Source organism: Ictalurus furcatus, chromosome 1, assembly GCF_023375685.1.
Source record: "Ictalurus furcatus strain D&B chromosome 1, Billie_1.0, whole genome shotgun sequence".
NCBI classification, from domain to species: Eukaryota; Metazoa; Chordata; class Actinopteri; order Siluriformes; family Ictaluridae; genus Ictalurus; species Ictalurus furcatus.
In genome coordinates, this window is record NC_071255.1 from 19,147,690 (window position 1) to 19,165,918 (window position 18,229).

The window sequence follows — 18,229 nt, forward strand, 5'->3', positions numbered from 1 at the left end:
CTTCTTCTGGTCTTCAAAGGTGTCAGGATAGATCACCTGATCCCTAAGTGTTCCAAGTGTCATGTAAGGCCTCTATAAAGGGACCCAAATATAAAAACAGTAAGGACATTACTATTAAGACATTCCCTACACTACTGGTGCTGCTAGTAATTCTTTTTCAGGAATCTTACCTGAGGGACATAGAAGAGCTTCCCTCTCTCAGGTTTGGTCAAGCTCCCACCAAACAGAGGCCACAGCTGAAGGGGGAAAAACCCCCCAAGAAACCACACATTAACATTCTCTCATATAACAGAGATTCATAGAGACTGCTCTCTGATGGTACTGCATACATATTAGACTTAAGACAACAAAGGACTTGGTTTATTGCACAGAAGGAGAATGAGGAACAAAATTATAACTATAACTTGATATGATTTTAACATTCTTTAAATTCAAGTAATTACTTCTCCAAGCACTCTAAAGAGTGAGCTCTTTCCACAGCCATTGGGCCCACACACCAGAACGTTTGCGCCAGATTTCACCTGAAAACACACAAAAACACAAACACAGTAAGTATTCAATTAAAAGCTGTGTGAACTGCACATACATAAAAGTCAGCAAAAATATTCTAACAGACAGTCCACAGAAAACAACTGCACTTTTATTGTGCAAAAAAACCTTTGCTGTTGGGACTGTACTGTGGAACTGTTATCCGCTTGTTAAGCTGTGACATAACAAGCTTCTGATAATACCGCATCTGGGTCCAACTACGTAGGCTGCCGCTCTCGTATTTCCAACACGTCTGTGCTGTGTCCTTTGTTGTTTGAATAGCTCGGAGACCAAAAAACTATAAAGCTTAGGATCATGATTTTTCAGTAGTACTACAGCACACCATGAGTGTATTTAAGCAGCTTTTGGCAAATATGATTCATCTTCACGTAATACAATGGCTTTAAACCACATAACATTAAGCAAATCATTCAAACCACGCAACAACATTAGCATTAACTACAAATGTGTCATTTCAGATACTCTTTGGCTGCAATTTGGTCTGTTTAAGTGTCTTTGCCTTCTTCCATACCAACCAAATCAATAAAGCTGCTGTATGATATGATGGCGCTTGTATCTGCGACTGGGCACTTGCAGGTGCTGTACCTGACTGACTGACCCTCAACATGCACCTATAATGAAAACAATTTAACTCTCACCCTACCATTTCTAAAAGACATCAGCAGTGCTGTTTATATTAGCCCAACGATACATCTGTAGCTAGCCAGAGGGTAGCAGATCATTATAAATCAACTAGTCTAACTTCACTATCCCTCTTTCATCTTCGTTTACATCCAAAGTTATAGCAGTCCTGTACATTGTTGTATTTTTTTTTTTTTTAAGAAATACTTAAGCCAGAAAATGGTAGATCATCTTTTTCAACTTTTGCTGTTGGCTTTTGGGATCTGATGGAGCGTTTGGACCCGGAATGGCTGTACGACGTCAGACTTAAGAAGCGGATAGTGAACAGCAATTTTGCGCTTCAAAAATGTATTCATCCCTTGATGTGCTTTCCCCCCTATAAACTATGAGACAATTAATATAATACAATGATATCAAGTCACATTTATGCAAAATATAAACTCTTCTGTAAATGAGGAATACAAAGAGTACCTCAAAACTGAGGTCCTTAATCAAAATATCTCCATTGGGTGTTGCCAAGGGTGTATGTTCAAACCTAGTGGAAGAATAACAGATAAAACATCTCTTATAAAATACACGGCAATCAGCTTGCGAGTAATCTGAAAAACACGGTGAAAAAGGTAACCAGAGAAAGGTTTTATAAGTACTTGATAACGTTGTCCATAAATATGATACGTCCACTTCCAGGCACCAGGTTCAGTTTTTCTAAGGAGTCTGCTTCTGGAAATGAGATATTATGTAAGAATAATATAACCAAATGCTTTCTCATTAATTTGGCATCAACACTGATTACAGCTCACCTTTCTCTGTCTGAGACACCATAGTGCGTTCATACTTCCCTGTGTTCAGCTCTTTCAAGACCTTCATCAGCTCTGTGATACGGGTGGTGAACCTGGGGGGGGGGACGACATCATAACACCAAGATCATCCAGTAACAGCATGAAGAAACAGTCTTCAAACTCCTGACTACAAAATTAGATTTCTGTCATCATTAAATGCTCATATTTAAATCAACACTGCAGTGTAGTCTGCCATGGATTTGCCCTGCATCCTTTAAAACACAAACCTTTCTAATATTTCTAAGACAACAGTCCTGCTTTAAAAAGATTTATGTTAAATCAGAGGACACCTGCAGACAGTCACTAACAGACCTGAATGAAGACAGTCTTGTCTTTAGTATGGTGCAATTTAAATAAAACACATGTGGGGGAAATAAATAAATAAATACATACATACATACATACATACATACATACATACATACATACATACACACACAGAAATAAGTTTACCCTGAGAGTCTGGTCATTTCTCGACCCGCAAGCACGATCCTGCCCAAAGCTTGTGACATGCGCAGTAGCATGCGGCCACTCTGATAGTAATCCTACAAAATTATGAAATACGGATGATAAACTGGGTATTTATTCATAAAAATGACATGAATACACCTGCTGGTGATTTGATTCACTACATTTCGCGTTGTGCAAGTTAAAATAATAGAAATGCTGCATAGCAATAGCAGATCCTACATAAAGTTACATTATCAGTATTTTAGCTAGTTAATGTATTTTAAACCGTGTGTGAGGTAGCTCACCTCCAGCAGTTCCGCATGCGTGCTGTGAAGGTGCCTCGGATGTGCCATGTTTAGAAAGGGGCGGCTCACAACAAGATAACCAACTACCGTGGCCAAGTCTGCACACAAAACAAACAGAGAGAGAACATTCGCATTCAAGTTCATATTAACATTGTGCTTAGTGAGACTGATCGTAATAGTACAAGCGTCTGTTTACAACAAGTTTTAACTTACACTTAGCAATGATGCTGTCTACCATGCCCATGGAGAAGCGGAAAAATATGAAATTGTGCAAGTGGTCAACCTGAAAGCAAAGTACATTAAGGAAATTACAATTCAGTAAATTATTCCAACATCTGAAGAACTTGATGTGCGATAAAAGCCGAAGTCTTTCTCACCAACTTCTTGAAGGTACTGTGAATGGTCTGTTTCTCTCTGAGATTTCCATTGTAAAATGCAATCTCTTCACTAAGGAACACCACCAGGAAAGTACAAATGATTTTAAAAAGCACTAACCTTGTGACAATAAAATGCATACTATTGGTTACAGCACTGAAATCTTGCAGGTCACCTGTTGGTGATGAGCCGGGAGTTGACGTATCGGTACTCGCCCTCGTATTTCTGCTCAATGACCGTCATCTTTCCGATGGGTCTCCTCAACCTCGTAAGGAAGAGGCCTGAGATCAGCAGGTAGGCCATCATAGAAGCAGGGCCCTGACAGCAGGGATGACATGAAATGCAGTCACTGCTAGACACGTGGTTCAAGTTTTCCAGATGCAGTCAGAAAATGAGCTTAATTCTACCTGAGCCCCAATAGCAGTTGTCAGCTTAAAGATGTAGAGTCCAATGTCAAGAAGAGGCTAAAAAAGAGAAAATATGGTTGTAACTTTGTTCAACTGACACACTGGCGCATCGCTATCAGAATTAAAATCCCGTGTCTAAAATGTTTTGTACTTTGCTGAGATTGGAGTACAGCTCCACCACACTGTTGCAGAACTTTTCCACATCCTGAGTCAGCAGCTGATCAGCATTGGCAATTCGGTTATCCAGGTTTCCCATCTTGTAGTAGGTGTATCCTCTGAAATGATTAGAAATATAAGCACCTGGGACAAATCAGGCATTGAAATCATGACTCTAGCAAAGAAACAATCTGCTTCTTACTTCAGATACTCATCATATAGATGTTTAGTGAGTCTTTCACGGAAACAGAGCTTCAGTTCATTCAGTCCTAACTTCAGAAAGTTGTTCACCAGGGCGATCTACAGGGCGGAAAGGCATGTTGTGTGTCCACTACTCATTTTCATACAGATGCAAAGATGCAGAAAAGATTAAATTTAACGATGTAAAACTAAAAATTCAAATTCTACACTGAAGCAGCTACATCACGTTAGCAACAAGAGGATGGAAAAGCTACAGTTATCTGTTAGTACATGCTAGCAATCTAAATATGCACACAAACACTGTAGTTCTTTATCATTTGAAAAGAACATACTTAATTTAGACTGTTAAAGAGAAGTTAAAGTATGTATCTATATTTGGCCAGGTCTCCTCTGACATTCTACATTGTGTCAAAATTGAAAACTAAAATATTTACACTAAAACACAGAGAAATCTGGAATACCGAGTTATAGCTAAATAGTTTTGTTTTTTTTAAAGAGAGAGAGAGAGAGAGAGACACTTACAAGGGGCATGACTCTCATAAAGTTGAACAAATACTTCTTGAAGTCTTTTGTAGAGCGACCAATAATTGCACTGTAAACCACAACATGCACAAAAATAAGAGAAGAATGTTTTTAAAGAGAAGAATTGATTAAAAACATTCAGTGCCTTACAAAGACTTCTTGTCTTGTGGGTGTGACAATACCAAAAAAAAAAACACAACATCAGAGGAGATCTGTATTTCAGTGGGAGAAACCAACACACTAAGTAGTTTATTAGTTTGTTTAATCGATATTCTTGATTGAAATCAGCAAGCTGACGTATGTTAAGTCAAAAGCGTAATTTCACACATTTAGTCTGAAATATTTTCACAGCTAAAGCCACATGAAACATTACCCCTGGTATGACTGTAATGTAGGAATAAAAGTGCCTTTTGAACAGTGTGATATCTCTGCTAATAATACCACTGTGAAAGATGTAAAAAATATATATTATATATATAATCAAAACTTGTTTAGATAATTACATTTGCTATCTAAATATTATCATAAGTTTTACTAGTTTTACTTTTCACTAAATTACTCAAATTAAGCATCAGTATACAACCTTTCAATCATTGTGCCATTCTGAATCATCCAAACATCACAGTAAGTCCGAGCCACCAGCATCACTGCAATCATGATCAGGTACCAGGACTAGGAAAAAAAAATACTACCATTAAATACTTCAGGCTGCACAAAATAAAGATGACAGGATTAGCAAACTCTTTGATATACATTATAGCCAATGTTGGGAAGATGTCCTATTTTTTACATGCATTCCAATATACATTATTTATGAATGCAAAACTATTGTGTCATATTTTTCTGAGAGGAATTGTAATAAACAAGTTAATAAACCTTTCAAGTATGTCTGTAGTGATCTAAAAATAAAACCAATCTCAATGCTTAGGCGTAGATGCAGATGTTTAATAGTAGAGGTTATAAACAGGAATACTAACTGGTGTCTGTGAAGTTACAGCTTAACCTTACCAAGCCAACGCTAACTGCCATCATTATCATTACACTTGCATAGTGTGTTAATTGCTAATGACAATATAAACAAAACTGTTTTACTCTTCTGAAGCCCTCACCTCTTTACAGAAGAGTCTCGGTACCATGATCCTGAGTATTCGCATGATTCGGCCAAAAAACACTCTGTCCACAGCTGCCCGATCTTTTTTAAGATCTTTCTGTTAATTTGAGGAGGAAAAAAAAAAGTTTCTATTATCTATCTATCTATCTCTATATTATATAACACAATAGAATAGTATAGAAAAATACTACATAATATACAAGAATAACAGAGTAATAAGAGTTTAAATGGTGCCAGGTTTTAATGTTGTTGTTTTGTTTTTTTTGTTTGTTTTTTTACAATGTCAGTAAAAAAAAAAAAGCAACAAAACCTGAAACTATATTCACGTTAAACATGTGAACTTTGATACAGCATTATTTTTGTATGTTTAATTGAGCGTATACTAATGCTTATAAGTCAAAAACACACAGTCGCTTTAACTCCACATACTGAATGACAGTTTTGTCATGATATATATATAAAACAGATGACTTACTTCATTGTTCAAGATCAGTTCTGATGAACCCTTCCTGCTGTTTTGGGATTTAAAAAAAAAATTGAGATGTTAGCCAACTACCAAAATCACTTTTGACAAGCATGCATGCAGTGTATAATTACTTGGGAGGAAAAAACTATTTGTAGATTTGTGAGTGGTATTTTCTCTCATTGTGCCGGCCTGCTGAAACTGTGTCCATGAGCCATTTTTACTGACAATAAATAATTAAATGAATCTCCGAAGTCACCTTACACACACATTGTGTACCAAACAAAATAAATTTTTAATCTGTCACGAATAGTGGTGTTCATTCATTGCCAATAATCACACCAGAGTTTGACCGTTAGCATTTTGACAGCTTGTGTATTGCAGGTCAAGTGTGACCCAGCTAAGCTAACTCCACTCAGTGGCGGTGAAAGCGGCGTGTAGGAAAGTGGCGTTATGCACATTAATGATGAAGGATTACTGATGCGTTACGCACCTGTTCAGTCTGGAGGACCTTCGTCTTTGCCTAAGTAGATACAGAAGAAGCAGAACACCGCCAGCTATCGAAGAATTCTTTGCTGTCAAGTATTTGCTGATAACCGCCATGTTTCTAAGTGCGGCGAGACGACTGGCAAAAGCGACAGGTGCATGCCGGGAAACTAACAAAAAGAGCCTTGCGCGCCCTGTAGCGGCGCACGGAGATTTTACAGCTTCATGTCACGTAGAGTAAAAGGCGAAAGAAGTGCAGCGGACATGACAGTCTCCTCAAAGACACGTTCAACCGAGTGTCCTTGGGACAAAAATGAACGTGACAGTGAATTTAAATTTAATTTAATTTATCCAAGACAGTTAGAGTTGTAGATGTAACAAATTAATGTTATAAATCATGATACATAATAATAATAATAATAATAATAATAATAATAATTTCACGTTTGCAATTCACAGTTTCGCTTTAGAGTGGGTTTAGCAGCAAATGTGATATAAATAGTCTCTAACAGCCTGTAAGATGTTTAGCTTTACTCTTTGCACTAAATACCAAATTATTCAATAGAGGTTTTCTTTAAACGATATTCTGTTATAACAAATAGTACTTTTAAGATATCGTGTAAACCATATTACATTCTTAATTCAGTAAAGAGTCTACAGAGGCTTTAAGTAGGCCTATTCGGATTTTGTAGCTGGACTCATGTCAGCTGCAGATTTATCTGAGTACTATACAGACATTCTGCCATATATGGTAAAAATAATAACTAAAATATTATATTGTCTTTAGACATCCGTGATATTTGTTGCCTGGAGAAATCTGTAAAGGAATCCTGTAAAGCAAAAACTCAAAAGCAAAAACACTACTACTACTACTACTATGTGAGGGAAGTTAATAATTTTAACTTTGTAATAGTTTTGTTCTTGTTCTGTTCATGTTCATCTGAGGATAATGTCAAAGAAGGTCATGTCATTTCATGTCATTTAGATTAGTACAAAATGTTTATCTGGTTACAGAGACACAAACATGTTGTTCTGTTAAGGGTTCGACCCTGAAACAAAGTCTGTTTGAACTGCCTCAAACTGCTCCTTATCAGTACATAAAAATGTAAAAAAAAAAAAAAAAATCGATTTGACACCTCACCCGTCGACCTCCGACAAACGGTGCGGGACTAGTTACGCGCCGAAAAAAGTGGAATAATAATAATAATAATAATAATAATAATAATAATAATAATAATAAGTATGCAAGAGAACAATAGTCGTGCTTTTCAAGCACCACTAATAATAATAATAATAATAATGCTACTACTACTAATACTACTAATAATAATAATGCCACATCTAATACTACTACTAATAATAGTGATGTTACTGCTACTACTACTAATAATACTAATGCTACTACTATTATTATTATTATTATTATTATTTTTATTAATAATAGTAGTAGTAGTTATTATTAATAATAATAATAATATAAAAGTATTTGTTTGTTTGAGCTCTTTCTCTGTCTCTCTCTCACACACCACTGAGCGCCGCTGTGTCTGTCCAACCGACGTAGTTTCCGCTAATGCATCCGGAAGTGACGCACGTCGCCGCCAGGCTTGTTGCGCAGTGTTCGTAGCAAACGTTAGAGCGCAACACAACGTCGGGTGCTGATTAAAAAAAATAGCGCTATTTCTATTACATATATTGCAGGGAGGAGCTACAATCTGCACGAACACACAAGCAGTCGTAAGTATCCGTCACTGCTGTTTTGACGGGCGCTCGGTGCGGGGCCTGTTGCGGGAATTTGTGTGAACGGGAGATGGATGCGGTGTAGATGTGAGTGGGAGAAACTGGTGGCACAATCCGGGGATGCGGGAGGATGAAGCAGCGCGATGCAAAGCCGAGCCGTCCGCGGCCTACACTGCTACTACCTCCTCATGTCGCTAGCATGCAATGTTCTCCTTTATTCACTCACTGCTGCAATTATAATATGCTGAAAAACAACAGTTCCGCCTTGTTCTCCGTGTGTGTGTGTGTGTGTGTGTGTGTGTGTGTGTGTGTGTGTGTGTGTGTGTGAGAGAGAGAGAGAGAGAGAGAGAGATATATTTACATTCGAGACCCGCGGCTTTCTTATGTTTTGGAAGACGCGGCTAACCAGAAACGCACCGCGGGGCTCTTCAGAAACCATTTAAGACACTGCTGATAAGGTCACTACTGTTATTTTTCTGTTGTCATTTTTGAAACATCCTCAGGAGAGTATGTTTGTGTGTTAGCAAAGCTCTAGTCTGCTCCAGTGTTTATGACAGTCAGATGGACCTGGTCCTGAAGTGCTGTAGATCAGCATCACTACAAAAGAGAGTCAGTCCCTCTGTTTTTACTGCAGTGTTGCTCCGAGAATAATTAGATTTACTGATACGCAATAGCGTTTTGTAAATGTATCTGAAAATAAATGTGAAGATTAAATTGTGGTATATATTTATTGTCACTGTACATCTACAGTGAAATTTGGTTTGCTGTATCCCAATAGTATAGAAAAGTCTTGACATACACAAAAGTTGCAGTAAAAATATTGGTGTGTGTGTAGACATTAAACTGCAGATTTGCAGAGACAATGATACAGCAGCTTATTAGAGGCATTCATGGATAGTTTCAGTATTGCAGTACAATAAATAAGTAGTAATAACAACACCGTGACCTTCTATGGTGATTGAGTTTACATTTAAATTTACAGCAGCTGTTTTTCAAAGTGACTTACCGGAGTGCTTTTTTTAGTCACCATCAAACATTTACAAAAACCTTTACAATAAATTATGTTCTGAGAACACCATCGAGCTGAAACCATGTTAGAGCGAAGTTAGGAGTTAAAAAGAAAACACACAAGTCAAGGGATTTTGTTTAATGAGGTCCAACATGCCACTTTCCATCAAGGATGAAAACGGTATACACAGGTGCATCTCAAAAAATTAGAATATTGTGGAAAAGTTAACTGTTTACCGTAATTTTATTCGAAAAGTGGAACTTTCATATATACATTACACAAAGTGAATTCTTTCAAGCGTTTTTTTTTTTTAATCTCAATGATTACAGCTTATTGCTCATGGAAATCAAAAATCCAGTATCTCAAAATATTAAGATAAAGAATTTATAATACAGAAATGTCGACCTTCTGCGGTGCAGTGGTTAGGTTAGCTGATTCCTATTCTGCATTACGCATCTAATCTATTTGGTTATTACTCAGTACCTTGTAATTGTTTTCAAAGGAGCGAACGATCAACACCATGAACCCTGTCTACAGCCCTGCACCAACAGGGGTTCCTTATGCCAACCCTAAAGGAATAGGATACCCAGGTAAACACTGAAGAGATCTCGTTCACTATTTGTGTTCTCTTGTAGACTAATTGGTTTGTAAAGTTAGTGTGGCTGAAAATTATACTATGTAGGTTGTATTACCACTTTCTGTTCTGTTTTTGTCTTGTAGCTGGTTTTCCAGTTGGCTATGCAACAGCTGCCCCTGCATACTCCCCCAGCGTGTACTCTGGAGCAAACCCAGCGTTTCCTGCAGGTAAGGAAAACCCACACCTCACAGAACATAACTTTCTTAGTATCCTTGTAGGAAAGAGCCTTATGTGGTGGACATATCATCCAATCTCAACCACTCAATCATTTTTGGCTTTAAACAGATTTAGAAAAAAAAAATCACACTTCCATAATCATCTGTTTATGCTGTAAACCAGTAATTTCAGTAAAAAGAACCTCTTCTGAAGACAAACATCTTGGTCCGGTGATGGTTTGTTAGAAGTAGAGTATATTTTATTCCAAGTCTTTACTTGGTGCACACATTTGTGTCACTTCTAAGGCATCCAAAAAGAACACCTTTATTTACCTCAGACACAGGCACCATCATCACTAATTCTGCTTCGCTGAATTTTTCTTCCCCTCTGATTTGCTTGTTTCCATCTGCATTTGCATCTTGGATTACTGTAACCTGTACTATTTAAACTATTTAAACATCTGCATAAGCTAAATTAGGGTATGCTGCACACATGACATGTAAATAAGGGACTATGGGGCAGGAGCCTATATATATATATATATATATATATATATATATGTGTGTGTGTGTATGTATGTATGTATGTATGTATGTATGTATGTATATAAAATTAGAGAGAGAGAAAATCTTCAGTGATGAATGTTTGTGTGGTCTTCTGAAAAAGATTATGTATTCAACCTTTTCTTTTACCACCTTCTAGGTTATGCCCAAGGGACACCATTCAAAATGTCCTGCTCCCCAACAACAGGTGCTGTACCCCCCTACTCCTCCTCCCCTAACCCATACCCTGCTGCTGTGTATCCTGTGAGGAGCTCTTATCCTCAGCAGAATCCCTATGCTCAGGTGAAAGGTTTAAGTAATTCACATGTGTACAGTGCTGTGAAAAAGTATTTTCTGATTTCTTCTGTTTTTGTGTATATCTCATACTAAATTGTCAGAAATTAAAACTCAATTTAAATGATAATGTTAATTATTGAAACAAAAAAGTTCTCCAATAGCAATTGGGACTGTGTGAAAATGTAGTCACTAATTCCTCAAATCTATGAAACGGTAATCATAATGGGGTTTAGCTGGACTAGACACAACGCAACCAAGCCTGATTACTGCAAACCCTGTTCAATCAAATCAACACTTAAATAAAACTTTTTCACCAGCATGAAGTTGGTAAAGGTTTTACTCAGTAACACACTATGCCAAAATTGAAAGAAATTCCAGAAATGATGAGGAAGAAGGTGATTGAAATACATCAGTCTGGGAAGGATTACAAAGCTAGTTCAAAGGCTCTGGGACTCCAAATGGAAAAAAACTCTGCACAGTAGTGACTCTTCCCAGAAGTGGCTGACCTTCCAAAATTCCTCCAAGAGCACAGCAACGACTCATACAGCAAGTCACAAAAGAGCCAAGGGCGAACTTCAAAGGAACTACAGACCTCTCTTACATCAGTAAAGGTCACTGTTCATGACTCCACTATCAGAAAGACACTGGGCAAAAATGGCAGGTGAAAACCACTGCTGACCCAGAAGAACATTAAGCCTTGTCTGAATTTTGCCAAAACATACCTTGATGATCCTCAAACCTTTTGGGAGAATGTTCTGTGGACTGATGAGTTGAAAATGGAACTGTTTGGAAGACAGGGGTTCCGTTACATCTGGCATAAATCAAACCCAGAATTCCACAAAAAGAATATCACACTTACAGTCAAGCATGGTGGTGGTATTGTGATGGCGTGAGGATGCTCTGCTGCTTCAGGGCCTGGGCAACTTGCAATAATTGAGGGAAACATGAATTCTGCTCTCTACCAGAAAATCCTAAAGGAGAATGTCTGGTCTTCAGTCTGTAAGTTGTCTCATAATCCATAAATTAATAATCTCAAGCACAACTGGATTATGCAGCAAGACAATGATCCAAAGCATAAAAGTAAGCCCTAGTCGTAGAAGTAAGTGAAAGACTGATCTCCAGTTATCAAAAGTGTTTGGTTGCAGTTATTGCTGCTAAAGTGACACAACCAGATTTTTAAGTTTAAGGGGGCAATTAGTTTTTCACATGGGTGTTGGAGAACTTTTTTTTTTATTATTCAATAAATTAAATAAAAACTGTATTGTGTGTTTACTCAGGTTGCCTTTGTTTTATGTTGCATTTTGTTCGAAGCTCTAAAACTAGTAATATGACACATACACAAAAACAGAAGAAATCAGGATGGGGCAAATACTTTTTCACAACACTGTATGTTATCCTTCATGTGTATGCATGTAGATGGCAATTTTTTTAAATGTATACTCTCCACAGCAGCAAGGCACTTACTACACACAGCCCCTGTATGCTGCGCCGCCTCATGTCATTCATCACACTACAGTGGTTCAGCCCAATGGCATGCCAGCGGCTATATACGCTCCTCCCATCCCTCCTCCACGCCCTAATGGAGTCGCCATGGGAATGGTAGCAGGCACTACTATGGCAATGTCAGCGGGTAAGTGTAAAATATTGTTGATTAGAGCTGGGCAATACAATATGATATATCAGTATTATATCTTCACTAGTATTGTTAGTATTCTTATACCAATTATAAATAATTTGTAATTCTTAACATTTTATACTGAATCTGAAATTGTAACATTCAGATTTTGTAAAGAATTTTCAGTGGTAAATAATTTATCAAATAAAAGTATAATCGAGTTTTTCCACAAGTCATTTTTAAAATGCAGCATTATTGTTTTGCTGGGAGATTGCTAGCAGACTTGTATGTCTTCAGAATTTTGTGCTTATAATAATTTAGCTAAATGCTACTAAACAGCGCTTCAAACTGCACATTACTTAAAAGCCATACACAGGATTCAAAGTATATTTAGAGCTTTAGTGCTTTTTTTAGGCTGCACTTTTAAAGATTAAAATAATAAGTGAAAAAGAATAAATCTGTATATTATACAATTTCATAATTACTTGACACTTAAACAATCAAACACTTTAGTAGAGGTGTTAATTAGGAGTGAGGTCCTGCATGACCCAACAGAAAAGTTGTGGGAGCAGGTGGCTTTTACTCTTATTACATGCACGCGGTCATATGAATATTATGCGAGAAAGAAAGGCATGATTAAGACGTTGATTTACATGGGAGTGTACTGGAGGCAGTGTGATACTCGCGGCACTCTATGTAACATGTTTACCTCACCTGGTGTAAACTGGAATTTACTCATTCGTTCAATTCTTCGATCATGTTTAGTAACTGCTTTATCCAGGTCAGGTTCACTGTGGTTTTATTTATTATAATTTTGGAAAATTGAGGTTCATTAGAAAATATCACAGACAGGTACAAACTAAAATAACCGCAGAAGCAGGTGGGATTGGGATTAAAAGCATATCATAAAAAAGTGATTGTTCCATTAAAGCAAAAGGAAGACCAGTTCCCAGTGTAGTATTACCCAGTATCTAGTTGACTATAGAATTGGGTTCAATGTTTCTAGAATGCTGAAGTTTATTTATCCCGATTTTTTTTTTTTCCTATCTCACCATTGTTGTTGTTTTTTTTTGTTGTTGTTGTTTTCTTTTACACTTTCTCAAGTAGACTACAGTACAGCTTCCCTCAGAAAACCATTAGTGAAAGTATTAGTTGAATAGTCGCATAGTCGGTAGAACCTGTAGTACACTTTCCTGTTTTTAAAGTTTTTCTGTACCAAGAATCGTACAACCTGTTGCTTTATTTTTCTCCAGTTTGTTGAGAATGTGTCCATATTGTTAGCTAGTGTAATGTATATACGTGAATAATAAAGCAGTTTCTTGATCATGTGAAATATTTTAAACAAGTGTTACACATCCTGTAACAACCGTTAAATGAACATATCAACACAGCTGGCTTCTCCCTGATTGTCGGGTGTTTGGAAGCTACTGTGTTATTTATGGACTGTTCACAAACATTATGCAGTGCTCTCCACTAATATTGGCATCCTTGGTGAATATGAGCAAAGAAGGCTGTGGAAAAATGGTCTTTTTTTGTTGTTGAACAATTTCCTGTTCCTAGTCCCAGGTGTACTAAAGAAAATGTAAAATATTATTGGGAATATACTTTAAATATATTTTTCTCATATGAACTCCTAGGCATGCCAATAATTGTTACACCTATATTTAACATAGATATTTTTGATAAACCTGTGTTGTTTGCAATTGTTTGATATCCATGAGAGCAGAGTATTTTGGTTAATTTTTTGAACAAAAGATCAAAACAATAAAGACAATTTTTCACAGTCTTCTTTGTTCATATTTACCAAGGTTGCCAATATTTGTGCAGGGCACTGTATTTCTGAAGTACTAATGTTAACTGAATCTACCTACCATGATTTATGCTTTTATCATGCCTCTGTCTATTTCTGCATCCATTTTATGCAGTCCTGTCTTGTTTTTCATGATAGGGGTGGGATTTTATTTATTTATTTATTTATTGCATGTGTGCATGGTCAGGTGGTTGTGTAATATCTCCTCCTTTTCACAGGGACTTTATTAACAACTCACTCCCCAACTGCAGTAGCTCCCCACCCCGTCACAGTGCCTACATATCGACCCCCTGGCACACCCACCTACAGCTATGTGCCCCCTCAGTGGTGAACAGATAGCACTGTGAGTACAAACCCCTATCTCAATTCCTACTGCTATACAGAAAAATGTAGAATATGAAGCATTTTATTCTCTAACAGTCCCCTGTGTCCTCCCCAGGTTAGAAGATGATAGATATGCATTTGCACAGTCCAGTATTTTACAGCTACAGTTGGGGCTGATGCCACATGTGTTCCCAGCCAATCGTTCTTCCTTCTAAGCATAATGTGAATCTGAACCCCGTTGGACGAAGAAAGAAAATTTTGGAGCGGGAATGAAAACCTTTCCGTTTCCGATCACATTTGTTAGCATTACTCATGTTCTCTGGCATATTTCACATCAGAAGACTAGCTCTTCATGCAGACTTGTGTTTTGTGGACTGTCTTGCAGTTTTTATAGCATTTAACTCTTGAAGTGGTTGGAAAAAAAAGAGAAGGGAAGTGGAATTAGTTTGTATTTGGAATCCATATTGAAGTGAGTGCATGTACGTATTGAAAATAATAATGCTAGCTGAATCTACCTGCCATGATTGATGCAAAACCATCAAAAGTTTATAAGAAGCAACATCCAAACTGTTAGGGTCAACGCAGCAACTTCACATCTCTAATGCAGTGTCTTTATTGTTGTTACATAGAAAATATAAATTATGTTTTCCATTTAAAAAAAAAAAAAAAGACAGTGTTGTACAATTCTTACATTGCTTTGGTTTTAACATGGGTTTTAATTTGATTAATTGTAACAGATGTCTGTATCTGGGTAACACATGTTACTCTTCTGCCACTTTGTATGTGAATGTTGGGTTGGGTATTTTTTATTTTTGTGCCTCAAACACAGATTTCCATTTCCGTTATGATGGTTTATCATTCCTCATGCTCTTGCTACAGAAACTTATTGCACATCTTTGCCTGTGTGGAAACAGATTGGTTAGCTGAGCTGCCAAATATACCGGTGTATTGGTGCTGAAAGCATGCCTACTTATTTCTGTGCTTTTAGGGTTTGCATTTGCTAAAGAATTGACAAAGAGTGATGGTGGAATCATTGCTTATCTAACACATTTTGACATGTAGTAAAAACAAAGTTATGTGGCCAATTTATAACCCAGGCATATTTGATAACACTACTGAGGACATAGTAAGTTATTGGAGACATTTGGTTAAGAAACCCCAAAACACTTACATTGCTTGTTACCTCAAGGTTGCACCATTACTGACTGAAATTCATTGTCTTTTTACTTATTCATATTGCCTATGTCACCTTGGTTAAAGAATGTTTTGTAATGTTTGTGTTTTTGTTTTGTACTTTCAAGAAAGACCAAAAATAAATACAATAATGAACGTTGTCTTTAGTCTTGAGTGCTAAGAGTTAAAGAGCCAGGTTGGAAAAAAACTACACCAGACCCGAAGGTCAGCAGCAGCAACATAAAGCATGGTGGTTGAGGTCATGTGTACTAGAAAAACTTTGTTAAGCCAATGTTGACCAGCGTTATCCATTTTCCCACCACACCACTGCACCACCACCTCCTACCTTGGCTGTTGCTGTAGTTGGGTCCATGGATCCAGGCTGTATATCTGTATACTGGCTGTATATCACAGAGGACGTAAGATTCATCAGACCAGGTGAGGGTTTTCCAGTCTTAGACTGTCCGGTTTTGGTAGGCCTGTGCCCGCTGGGGCCTTGGATTCCTGTTGTAGACTGATGGCAGAGGTGCATGATGTGATCCTCTGCTCTCATGGCCTGTCCAGTCTCTAAACTCTAGAGACTGTTATGTGTGAAAATCCCAGGAGATCAGCATTTTTTGAAATGCTCAAACCAGCCCATCTGGAATCAACAACTGTGCTACTGTTAAAGTCACAGAGATCACACTCTTCCCCATTCTGATATTGGATGTGAACATTAAATGAAGCTCTTGGCCTCTATTTGTATGATTTTATGTATTTTCCTGCCACATGACTGACTGATACAGACTGTACTGTAATGGCATGTGAAACTATTATGCATAGGCAACTTATTAACTAAGAAAAAAATTGTCAAATTTGACAATCGCATATGAAACAGTAAATTCTTGTTATTAAGCATTTTGAAAGTGTGTTATGCTGTATCTTATATATGTTTGTCAAATCTGTGAGAGGAAATGAAATGATATAATGGCATAAGAATTAAACAAATTTTCCCTTTTCATTAAAAGCTGCTTCTGTAGCTACTAAACACCTGCGTAGTTCTTCGAAATAAAATCAAATTACTATGGACATTAAAAATAATAAAAAATCAGCCTACACTACTCTGCTGGGGGAAAAACCCTCATAGAATTTGTAATGGTTATAATGGGAATTGTATTGTTTTTAATGGAAAGTGTAACAGTCCCTGTGGGTGTCTACTGGTAATTTGATGCCTTCTATTGGTGACATGTTATATCTAGTTGATACCATTAAGGACCAATAATGCTAATGGTTAGCTGATGGTTTGTAATGGTATTTGCAGTAGAAACCATTAGAATTTCTGTAATAAGAATAATAATTTTATTCCAGCAGGGTAAATACTTTATTATTTATTTATTTTTATTAATAAGTAATTAATCTGCCTATAACGTTTTCTTCAATGTGGACACCATGTAGGCTCTTTAGAGCAGGAATAACTAGTAGCAATTTGTGCTGGAAGTGGCAAAAAAAGTACCTTTTTACATCTTGCATGGTAATGCTGTTTGGTCCAGCCATTTTTGGTATGATTTTTCTAAATTCTTGGGTGATTACTTAGGCTTGATGCTGCCAATATCGCCATGTCTATGTCTACTGGGGGATAGAACTGAAATACCTAGTGAGAACAAAAGAGAACTCTCAGTCCTGATAGTTGGAATTGTTACAGCAGCTAGAATAATATTGCAACATTGGAAATCACCCAGGCCTCCAACTCTCAAAGAATGGAGGGTGCTGATGTTGGTAACAGCCTCATATGGAAAAATAAAATAAAAATACTGACCAGAATCGAAGGGAAAGGTCCTGTGCTATTGGGAATCTGGAACAATTTTATGAACTGGACCATCTCTTAAAAAGTGTTTACATTTCTATATGAGACTAAATGGTAACTAAATGCTGTATTTACCATAGATCTCTGTAGAGATTGTGTGTGTGTGTGTGTGTGTGTGTGTGTGTGTGTGTGTGTGTGTGTGTTAACTTTTGGGTTAACAGTGCATTAACCAATTTCCACACTACTATACATCTGGTATCCTATGCACGACATCTTTCACTGTGTCTCTTAAATCCAGAAAGAAAGCCAGTTTCCTGTACATTATGTTTGAACAGGCATTTTAAGGATTTGTCAACCTACTGGCTGCATCATGTGTATTTATTTATTTATTTATTTATTTGACAAAATGGAAAATAGTAGCAAAAATAAAAATTCCCTTGGATAAATAGTGAAATAAATAAATAAATAAATAAATACATAAATACAATTATTTATCCAAGACGGAATCTTTTACATTGTCACTGTACCGCACGCCCTCTGGTGGCCCTTTGCTTTATTAGCGTCAATTAAACTACAACGTTCCAAAACCGTTAAATTACTCCACATATGCGACCGTTGAAGAGCACGCGCTCTTTTAGTATTCATCTGAAAATAAAACACC

The 18,229-nt window shown here is 37.1% G+C and overlaps 2 protein-coding genes across 7 annotated transcripts in view; one reads left to right on the top strand and one right to left on the bottom strand.

Annotated features, from left to right (window-relative positions):
* abcd3a (ATP-binding cassette, sub-family D (ALD), member 3a) overlaps positions 1-6,856 on the bottom strand; it is a 10,659-nt gene extending 3,803 nt beyond the window's left edge. Inside the window, exons 1-19 of one of the 2 annotated variants that reach the window (XM_053631161.1) lie at positions 6,493-6,856; positions 6,012-6,045; positions 5,535-5,633; positions 5,009-5,097; positions 4,426-4,495; positions 3,905-4,002; positions 3,698-3,821; positions 3,547-3,603; positions 3,315-3,457; positions 3,142-3,211; positions 2,978-3,047; positions 2,765-2,862; positions 2,463-2,554; positions 1,971-2,062; positions 1,818-1,890; positions 1,642-1,705; positions 444-521; positions 171-236; positions 1-72 (exon numbers count right to left, since the gene is read on the bottom strand). The exon at positions 1-72 is cut by the window's left edge and continues 18 nt beyond it. In XM_053631161.1, the coding sequence (XP_053487136.1) occupies positions 1-72; positions 171-236; positions 444-521; positions 1,642-1,705; positions 1,818-1,890; positions 1,971-2,062; positions 2,463-2,554; positions 2,765-2,862; positions 2,978-3,047; positions 3,142-3,211; positions 3,315-3,457; positions 3,547-3,603; positions 3,698-3,821; positions 3,905-4,002; positions 4,426-4,495; positions 5,009-5,097; positions 5,535-5,633; positions 6,012-6,045; positions 6,493-6,602 (1,599 nt within the window). In that variant the 5' untranslated portion in view covers positions 6,603-6,856. Of the gene's footprint in view, positions 73-170; positions 237-443; positions 522-1,641; positions 1,706-1,817; positions 1,891-1,970; positions 2,063-2,462; positions 2,555-2,764; positions 2,863-2,977; positions 3,048-3,141; positions 3,212-3,314; positions 3,458-3,546; positions 3,604-3,697; positions 3,822-3,904; positions 4,003-4,425; positions 4,496-5,008; positions 5,098-5,534; positions 5,634-6,011; positions 6,049-6,492 lie in introns of both variants that reach the window. The other variant, XM_053631153.1, reaches the window with a different exon arrangement.
* Positions 6,857-8,017: 1,161 nt separating this feature from the next.
* On the top strand, positions 8,018-16,812 carry fam168b (family with sequence similarity 168 member B). Of its 5 annotated transcripts, none has more exons than XM_053631284.1 (7): positions 8,018-8,219; positions 9,734-9,821; positions 9,952-10,035; positions 10,727-10,869; positions 12,313-12,493; positions 14,507-14,631; positions 14,709-16,812. In XM_053631284.1, the coding sequence occupies exons 2-6, from the start codon at positions 9,752-9,754 to the stop codon at positions 14,617-14,619; spliced, it is 591 nt and encodes a 196-aa protein (XP_053487259.1). In that variant the 5' UTR covers positions 8,018-8,219; positions 9,734-9,751; the 3' UTR covers positions 14,620-14,631; positions 14,709-16,812. The 5 variants fall into 5 exon arrangements, with proteins under 5 accessions (XP_053487259.1, XP_053487235.1, XP_053487267.1 ...); XM_053631260.1 differs by having other exon boundaries at positions 8,025-8,219; positions 14,728-16,812; XM_053631292.1 differs by having other exon boundaries at positions 8,035-8,219; positions 12,316-12,493; positions 14,728-16,812.
* The last annotated feature ends 1,417 nt before the right edge of the window (positions 16,813-18,229 follow it).